At 31.5% G+C, this 10,399-nt stretch overlaps 1 protein-coding gene across 1 annotated transcript in view; it reads right to left on the reverse strand.

Annotated features, from left to right (window-relative positions):
* The window catches only part of LOC119632631 (protein masquerade), a 45,042-nt gene extending 43,688 nt beyond the window's left edge, over positions 1 to 1,354 (reverse strand). Inside the window, exon 1 of the mRNA XM_038025624.1 lies at positions 1,195 to 1,354. Coding sequence (XP_037881552.1) covers positions 1,195 to 1,206 — 12 coding nt within the window. The 5' untranslated portion in view covers positions 1,207 to 1,354. The remainder of the gene's footprint in view (positions 1 to 1,194) is intronic.
* Positions 1,355 to 10,399: the final 9,045 nt, after the last annotated feature.

A 10,399-nucleotide genomic window follows, 5' to 3' on the forward strand; every position in this document is an offset into this window, starting at 1 on the left:
TTTGCTTTTCCATTACTATGATAACAACAAAAATAAATAAATAAATAAATAAATAAAAGAGAAAGAAAAATAATTTTGCATTATACCGAATTTGGAACCAGTAGGTGAAAAAAAAAAAAAAAAAAAAAAAACAATAATCTATTTACAGACATATAATGCATACATTTCATACATGAGAGTATAAGTCCAGCGATACATATACACATCCGATTGCCTTAAGAATCTTAACGATATTTTTAAACGTAAAGTATGTCAACTGAACAAAAATGTTAAAAAAAAAATATATACACATATATATATTTTTTTTTAAATAAAAATTAAACACAAAAAGCATTAAAAAAGTTCGTGCTCGGTATACACAAGACTATTATTCTGTAAACAAAAACTTAATAGAATGCTTTTTACGGGCACATATACCCACATATACGCATACACACGCACACACGCACACATACACACACATACACATCCATCCATACATAAACGCAACGTTATACGCTACATATATTGTAATACTTTCTTAAAGCAGAGTAGCGAAAGAATTTCCCCCTGAATTAAAATCGAACAACGAACAGTTAGCCGATGACAATAATGGCTCTAAACATGCCTTAAGTCATCAACAAAAAGTACAAGTCAATACTTATGCGCATAAGCGCGTACATTCATAATTATCTACAAATACGTACATACATACGTATATATATATATATATATATATATACACATGTAAACACACATACTTGAATACATATATGCATGCGTGCTTGTAAATGTATATATGTTTTGAATTTCATTCAATATTGATAGATTTCGTTTTTTGGCTATTAAGGCCGCGCCACGAAAAAAAAAATTAGAACTAACGGTAACTTTTTTAAATGGCAATGGTAGTTAGATACACGCTATCCGAGAGACCCCCACACATAGATACACTGCTTGCTACACATTTAATAGGTTGACATATATCAGCATATACATATATATATATATTTATGTATATGTATACATATATATATATTTATTGCTTCAAATCAAGTTTTATTTGTTGCATATTTTTCCTGGAGGAGACTTGTCATCTTTAAAACGAACTCGTATTTAGTATTTAGTGGTTTTTCATGTTTTTCAGTATTTTCATACAATTTTGTATATATATTTAAGAATTTTCTTGTTTTCTTTTTTTCTTTTTTTTTTTTATACCTCTATTCTCATAAATTGATGAACAATTTCTTTTAATTCTTTATTTATTTTGTTTATTGCTTATTTTCTTTATTACTGAACTTTCAGTAGGAATTTCTTTGGTGCACCTTACAAAAAAAAAAAAAAGGTATATATATATACCTATATATATATATATGTATATATGTGAGTAAATAAATAAAAATGGTTCTTGTTTTCTTTTCTTTTACTTTTTTTTTTTTTTTTTTTTTTTTAAACTTCTTCTCTCGAGCGCATTTATTTTTAGATCATTTAGTAACGATTTTTCTTTTTTCAGTGAAACCTTTTACCGATCATAAATACCTAACGATGTTTTGCCCCCGAAAGCTTTAAATCAACTGAATTGACCACGATTAACATTGGACTATTAATGCGGCCACAATGCTTTTTCATACTTTTTCCCATATATATATATATATATATATATATATATATCCCATATGTATATATATACAAACGTGTATTCCTACATGGAGTTAAATTATTCAACAGGTGGCTTATACTTGTGCATTGGATCCCAAACAACAAAATATATTCAGAGAGTTAATGTATTGTTAGATAGGCATAGCATAAGCACAGTATGCTATATAGAAATTTTTCGCAGCGCCCATATTCAAGGCTTAAGAAATTCTTCATCTTCATCTTCAGCTCTTTCTTTTTTTTTTTTTTTTCTTTCTTTTTCTTTTTTTTTCCGTTGCTTTTTTTTTTTCTTTTACTTTTGTTTTTGTTCTCTACGTTCTCTATTTTTCCCTCAAGACGTCGCTGAGCTCTCTTTAATCTCTTTTAAAACCATCTCTGAGTTTTAACAAACTCTGAAGCCGTCGCATGAGGCAGTATTAACGAAAAACTTTCAAACATTAACATACATTGCACACATATGCATACAAAATAATAAAATCTTCTTTATTGCTCTTAATCACGAGCCACGGTGCTCACCTGTTTTGCTTTTTGAATCAGCAGTAAAAAAAAAGAGATTTTTTTTTTTTCTTTTTTGGAATTCGGAAGAGTTTGGTTTATTATATACAAGATTAAAGAAAACAAGCGAGGCAATTATATTTGACTATTACCGAATCTTCTATACTCATCAATTTTATCCAAAATACAAAAAACAAAAAAATCCTTCGATTACTCTATAATAATAGGTAAGCGTGAGCGATCTTTTTTACTTCCAAGTATGTATAGCGTACTATAAGATTGATCTATGATATTACCCATAGAATATGTGTAAATATTTTTATTGTTGTTTTTGTTGCACTTTCTGAGTAATGAACGAAAAAAACGAATTTTTTTAGTTTTTGAGATGAAAGTGTTCTCAATTCTCAATTGTAATGCAAGCGTACCGTTTCTTCTAATTCGACCAAATTTTACTACCAAACTGTCTGCAAGAATTTCTAATGCTTTCACGTCAAATTTAATGCTGATATCTTAACTTATGCGGTCAGCAATATGTTGAGATGTGCAATTTCCTTCTTGATGTTGCAAACGTTGTGACAAAATAAATATAATTCCCTTCATCGGCGGAGGGTACAAAAAAGAAAACAAAAAGACTATAAATAATATCTAAATAGTGTATAGGCGATGTATGTACGGTATACGTCTGCGCATAGCCGTATTAACATACTTAATAGTGAACTAAACAGTCACTGACCCATCATATTGTACTCTATGTGCAAAAAAAAAAAAAAAAAAAAAAATTTGAAAAATTAAGAAAGTTTTATTTGCCCTTAAACGAAGTTTAGACATGCGAACCCTTTAACTGATCGAAAAGATAATACTTTTAATTATTCGTACCATTGCCATAAAGTGTACACGATATAAAGATACAAAATATTCTGCGTACTTCCGTTTTTCATAAAAAGTTTTCATTCAATCTTCGATATTTATTCAATCGTTTTCAAAATCTTTTCCATCCTTTCATTCCATCATTTTGTACACTTCTGCTAAAGCATTTTCTATCACAGAAAATATTGATAAAATCTTTCTTTTTTTTTTCTCGGCCAGTAATTCTACCATTGTTCCATCTATAGTTAAATGTTCGCTTCAGTTTGGGAAGTAAGTACCACATTAGCAGAAGGAGCGCCTAATCGGAAATTTAGGAAAATTCAGGATATTAGAGTTCCATTTTATTACCAGTCCTTTCATATTTAACACTTTAACAAGTATGACAATTATATTCAGCGGGGGCCGAATCTTGCATACCCACCACTAGGCTTTTCGTACTCTACTCTCCGATGTCTTTTATATGATACCCATCTCGTGGGTATTATTATGAAAACAGTCATCAAGGTGTCTGCCATATTCATTTTAGAATTAACCCATTTTTAGGCAGATAATATACCTATGTGCATTTGGGAAGGGTACAAAACAGTTTTGAATATTCTGTCTTGCTTGCCTCAGGTTAAATAAGCGCAAAATCCTTAAAAAAAATGGAAAACGATGAAATTCAATTACTCGTAATTTTGTGTGGGCATGGCCGATTGGTTCCATTTTTGAATCTAAACAATAAAGTTCCTCATAAACTTTAACAATTTAACAATTCCTGAGTAACGAACAAAAATCCAAAAATATTTGTTTAAACAAACGGAGTTGCGTTAAGTTTACGCTCCACTGCTCGGTTCTGCTTTGACCGATTTGGCCCATTTTCGATACGAATCTGTGAACAGAAACTTCCAATTTTTCTACCAAATCTAAAGCCGATATCTTGATTTTTGCAACCAGGAGAGTGCCAACAACACACACCACACAGACAGTCAGACGGACAGACATGGCTAAATCAATTCAGAAGTTCACGCTGATCTCTGAAGTTTCCTTTTGGGTGTTACTTATGTTATGGAAAAAAAAAACAAAATGAGTATACCCCCATCTTACAGTGGTGTGTATAATGAAACTTGCTCGGCATGTCTGGAGTGAAATTCTTCTTCCGTCCTTCAAGGCTTCGCAAATGATTACTCTTTTATCGTGACAAAACATATCCTTAGTTTTTCACGCACATTCTCCCGGATGACGCAAACGTGCTAAGACATCTAGATCTTTCTTCAACAGTTTCTCAGTATTTTTTGGCAGTTCATTGTTTCGTAGGCCCACACTCCCTTCAAAAGCTTCAATTTGATATAAAGTGAGCAGTTTGAAAATTGTTGTGGCTTTCTGATCAAAATATCCCAAATAATTAATTTAATTATGTTTACCGGTATGTGTGTATCTGCTTCTCGTTTCTTCGTCGAAGTCTCTATGTCAGCGATATTTATGCGAACGAAATCTGCCTCTGTCCGTAGTGATGGCATTGCATATATAAATATCTCTTTTATCTATGACAGAGAGCTTGTCCGCAGATTCCATGAATCGTATATATTAGGTATACAAATAAATTCTTTGAGTTTTTTTTTTTGGTAAAATTCGAGTTTAATTTAAAAAATGCTTGTTACCTAAATGTACATCGTCATTATTTATCGGGTAGCCTGCGGATGCTTGGTGCTTTCGAGACGAAATAGTCATGGATTCATTTTCGCATATCTTGAACTTTTGTGAGCTGCTGACCTAACTAATAACTGCATCGATCTGAATCAGAAAGAGATAGGTTTGGAGAAAAGAGTTGCCGTAATCAGAACAATTGCTCTGACTGGATGGATGAATGGACGGACGGATGTATAAGAGACCTAAGATTTTTTGTATTTACACTCCAAGCCAAGGCACACATTTTCGTAGCTTCAGCTTCAGACAGAATGAAATGTAGTGCCGTGAATGCTGTTTTTGGACATCCATCTCTCCATACACTTTGATATACACAAACCGACCACTGGTACACAACTGAAACGCATATCGTGCAAACATCAACGTCTTAGCTATGTATACCCTAAACGCGGCAGGTAGATAGTTTTCATAAAGTAATCAATTTGAGAAACAGAGAATTTGCATATGTACACCTTTTATGTGGTCTCGATTAGCGTGAGGAATACAACCGATTTGATTAACTTCTTCTGATTTTCAAAGTCATGACTGTGATCTTCGAATCTCTTCTTCTCATTGTGATTACATGGAATTTAAAATTCACATGATAGCGGTAAACATCTAGAAATTAAAGATGTCAACAACTTCTCTATGATCCCATCATTGCTTACTGGCATATATTACACTCTCCACACATACTACACATTAAGTAAGTTAACGACCATATGTCTGTGTCTGTTATAATTTAGGTTTCCATTGTTTTACCATGAGTATCATAAGAGTAACAGCGTACGTGAAATTTGTCAATCATTTATAATAAGCAAAAAAAAAAAAAAAAAAAAAAAACGTCTAAGATCAATGTAATAGCCTCGATATACACGTACTCGAGTCTACGACCCTTCAAACACAACAACAACTTAAACAGTTAAATCTTACGTTTTCTGCGGTTAATATCGCGAAAGATGAAACGCATAATTTTACTATGGCCCGGCCCAACTAGCCTCGTAACTAATAAAATTTTAAAAAATTCGGCTTTACACCTACAATAACGTGTGTGTACATTATGTTCTACTTACACGATATTAGAGCAGGAGAAAAATTCGAATGTATCCAGTTCTGTAAGTTATATAGATTGTGTCATGTGTCACCCTTAAATCGTGGGATAAAGACTGTGTTTCTTCTTGGAAAAAAAAAAATAAAATTAAATAAATATAAATAAAATAAAAAAACGAAATTAAGGAACCACAGCTTCCTTAGCAACATGTTCGATCCGAATCATATATATATTACATATATTACATATATATATGTAAACATATATATGCCTGCGTAAAAATCCAATAATGCTGCAATGAACGCGTTTTGTGTGAGGTAATCCACCTGAGAGATAAATAATTTCATTATTTACAATTTGTAGACAATTTTCAAGTGGACCTTCACCTTAACCTATTGCGAGAGAAAATTCAATTAGCATGCAACGTCCGACTTATTATAACTGCTGGTTATATATACATTTTTTATTTGTACTCTATTCCTATGTTACACAAGAGTTCGCCAATGTTAAGTTGACTCGCTGTGTTAAAAACTACTCTCGGATGGCAAAGGACAAGGAAACGAAATTTGACAACTAAAGCAATCTACGTTAACAGATAAGATGCAAAATATATCAGAAAAAGTATTGCTCGAAAGTCAATAAACAGGCCGATTAAATGAGAAAAGCTCCCTAGGGCGAGAAATGAAAAGGTAAACGAAGATCCCTCGAGTCTATTGCGGCTTGTGACACAAAAGTGAATTAAATAATGTTAAATAGTTCATGCAACAATAGTAATGAGATTAAAGGCGAGCCTAAGCGACGAGGAATTGACTCTTTAACCTCTTCGCATAAGGAATGAGACTAAGTCTTGTCTGGTTTTCATCTTGTATTCTGTCCTCAAAAGATAAATTACGAATTATTACTAGGAGTAGGACGTGAAGTTGACTCCTTAACCTCTTCGCATTATAGGCAAAATAATGATATTCTTTTCGGTAGCATAGCCTCATCATATATATTTGATTGCCAAAGTTTCATATTTTATTGTAAATTGCATTGTTTCCCAGACGCAAACATATACATTTGCATATTAAGCTGATTTTGTAAGCGGTTTTGCAAGCTCAAGTTTTCGATATGTAAGCCTTGCAGGGTTCAGGAATATGTGCGCGGCAAATGCCTAAACTTTTGCAAATTTTTTTTGTTATTGTAACTCATGATACAATCACTACAAGGTTAGATTTGAAGATGCGAGATATTAATGCAGGCTATCAGGTAGGTAATGTGTAGGGAAAAATATTAAAGGAAATTTTTTTTAATTTTTCAACGATTTTTTTTTTTTTTTTTTTAAGTTCAATAATCATCAGATCACTTATCATGGCAAATATGGTTTTCATACACAAGGCCAGTATGGTGTTCACAGACAAGGCGGCAATCGCGGCCGTTGGTTCTATAGTATAAAGGAAGGGTATCTAGAGGTGAAGGTTAAAGCAAATCTTCTAATTATATATAAACTGCAATTAATAAGAAAAGTTTTTCATGGAATTATTAAATTTATAATTTATAAATAAATTTTAATTTGAAACAAGCGTAGAAATGAACAAAAAAAAAAAAAATTATGCAACTGAGAAACATTCTTTGCGAGTTCTCAGGATTACGAATTTCTGATAAAACATAATAATCGAAAATGCAAACAGTTCACACGCCAAACTTAACACAGTCCTCTTTGAAAAAATAAAAAAAAATAAAAAATAAAAAAAAAAATTAAATCGAAAGTTCTTTTTCCTTAAAAAAAAAAAAACATCTATAAAATTTTAGTAAAAAATTCATTTTTAATGCCGAGCATGTACAAAAACCTTAGCATTCTTGAGACAAATAGATAAAAAAAAAATTTTAAAAAAAGTCGTCTTGCTTGTGGTGGTTGCGTTGAAGCTCTATAATGTTTGCTTGCTTCGCTACTGATCCTTAGTTTAATTTACATACGCACTTCTCTTCGCGATCAAAAGACGTTCATCCTTATATGCAGATGAGACACGATGATGATGATGATTATGATGATGATGATGATGATGATGATGCTACTGCTACGGCTGCTGCTGTTGCTGTTGCTGTTGCTGCTTTGTCTAACTTTGATGATGCCACGCAACAAAAGGGTTTGTTTTTGCTTTGCATATGGATTTTTTCAACATTTTTTTTCTAATATTAATGACTATTTATAAAAAATATTGAGAAAGTTAAGGTAACTTAAGAAGAAATCCTTCTAGTTTTTTTTCATCCATTTTTTTTTTTTTTTATCTTTGCAGGATTTATTTTATAAATGAATAAAATCATTTACTTTCTGCCGTGAGAGCACAATTTTATCATCATCCCAAGAATTTGGATTTTTGTTAAAAAAAAAAAGCAAAAAATGTATTTTTTTTTAAGAAAAAAAAGTTTTTTGTTTGTCACAAACGATAAGATGATAAGGCTCTCTCTTAAGTAAACTCTATCTTGTATTAGTTTTCGGAAATGAAAATTCTTCGGCCCTTTGCTTTCACTTGACAGTCGGCAGTTTATGAATAAAGTGCAATAGAAGGAAAATCATTGTGTAAAGGTTTCAAGTACGTGTACTTCTATATATATATATATATATATATATATATATGTATTTATATATTTGACCAATCACCTCTGTGCATGTAGGCGCGATGACGATGGTATATGTACATATGTAAGTGTAAATATACGTGCATACCTTTTGTACGTCCACTGAGGCTCAAGTGAAAATTTAAATCTAGGAGCTACAATTGCCATTAAAGCCTCGCAAGACTAATGGCACATTAGTAAATCACCCTACAACTGAAAAGAAAGAGAAATCATTCAAGGAAACAAAGAATGTGCATTCGAAGACTTTCGTTGTTGTCAAGTCTTTTTGGCGTTAAAATAAATATATTAAAGTCTGTCTTATATTAATTCCGATTAATTATGGATAATAATTTTTAATGACAATAAAATGATGCCACAATAATAATCATCATTATAATTAACATTAATGCACCAGGAAGACTGCAACACAGATATGGATGCCATAAGCACATTGTACGGTGTAAGAGTTAAGCATTGCTAAGCTTTGATATTGAGTGATATTGAGTTGTAGCGACCTCTCGGCAGAGCTAAGATGATAAATATTTATAGTCAAGCTGGATTAGAATCATAATCTCTTCAAATTTAGCGGACATCCTGGTACAATATCCTAGCGGATATCTTGTTATCGTATTTGCATAAAACTTTTAATAGATCCTCGAGACCGATATAAAAGGTGATCAAGATTTAAATAAGCGACATTTCATATTTTCAAGGACATACATGCTAAGCTGGGCATGGGCTTAAGTTTTATATTTCTATAAAAAATTTCTTCAATTTTAATATGAGAAGAGCAACTGAAAATAAAAAATCAATAATTCAAACTACAGTTATGGACGGGGAGCGGATCTTCGGATATTTAATTTATATCTTTAGACCTTTATCTTCAATAAATGATGAACTTTTACCATAGAGTAGCGCACATGATTACAGTTATTCCTAGATTATTCTGCGAATAAATAAACACTGCTATACCGCAAACATACACACAAAATCCCTCTAATAGTTCAAGGTGTAAATATATAAGAAAGAAAATGCTAGTACCTCCCGCCCTTCGCAATTAGCAAAGGCGGTTTAGTGTTTCGGTTCCACCATCTTATTTTCTTATCTTTATTATTTTAAATCTATTTAAATCTAAACTAATACATCCCAAGCCGTGTTTGATTATCTAAGTTGGCAATAGTGTGTTCTTAACATATAAAATCATATCTCTGTATATACATAATCTAATCTTATGATGACGTCTTCAGTATATAAGACGAGCGAAACCCTTTTACGTTTAAGAGGACGACATAGTAATATATAATAAACAATGGACCACTATCTTATTTGCATAAGATGCTGCAACGTAGCCTTCGATGCTGCTTTGATTATGTAAATTTTTGATTTTGAAAAATTTCCACCACCTTAGGGCATTCCATCTTTTTTTTCACTTTCCTTTGCATTAATATTGACGAATAAAAAATTAAACTTTTCGTAAAATTAAATAATAAAAAAAAAAAAATTTTTTTTTTTTTTTTTATTTATTTTTTCAAATCTCAAGGACACAAAGTGGGCAATATTAAGAAAAAAAAAAAAAAAAATGGAAAAAATTTCTTCCTTTGCTTATTTCAATTTACTGTCTGTAGTAAGTGAAATGAAAAAGCTATATAGCGATCATGGGAATGCGTATGTTTTGAAAATGAAAGAGTTCTTACAACAAATAAAAGTTTCTATCTCTCTCTCTCTCTCTCTCTCTCTCTTACATTTTACATTTTTTTTTTTTTTTCTTTCTGCAACAATTTAAAAAAAAAAGGAAAAACAATTTGCATAACTTTCCAATCCATCACTAAGAGAAGAAAAGGATATTTTGTGCATCACGAAAAAAAAGAAGAAAACAATTCATCACTTATTTAACATTTGCTTACTGCACTTAGTTACATAAGAAATTCTTCTCATTATTTTCGCATAAAGTGAAATTTCAATTTAATAACTCAATTACCCGCTGGGTTTTATAAGTCTCTTGATTTCGCACTTTGCCTTTGCGATCTTATGGGAAAAATTCCTTTCATCACCTTTTTCTCTCTCTCGCTACTTTTCATCGTTTTCATCGAT

This window comes from Glossina fuscipes, unplaced genomic scaffold (assembly GCF_014805625.2).
Source record: "Glossina fuscipes isolate IAEA_lab_2018 unplaced genomic scaffold, Yale_Gfus_2 1, whole genome shotgun sequence".
In the NCBI taxonomy this organism is placed as follows: Eukaryota; Metazoa; Arthropoda; class Insecta; order Diptera; family Glossinidae; genus Glossina; species Glossina fuscipes.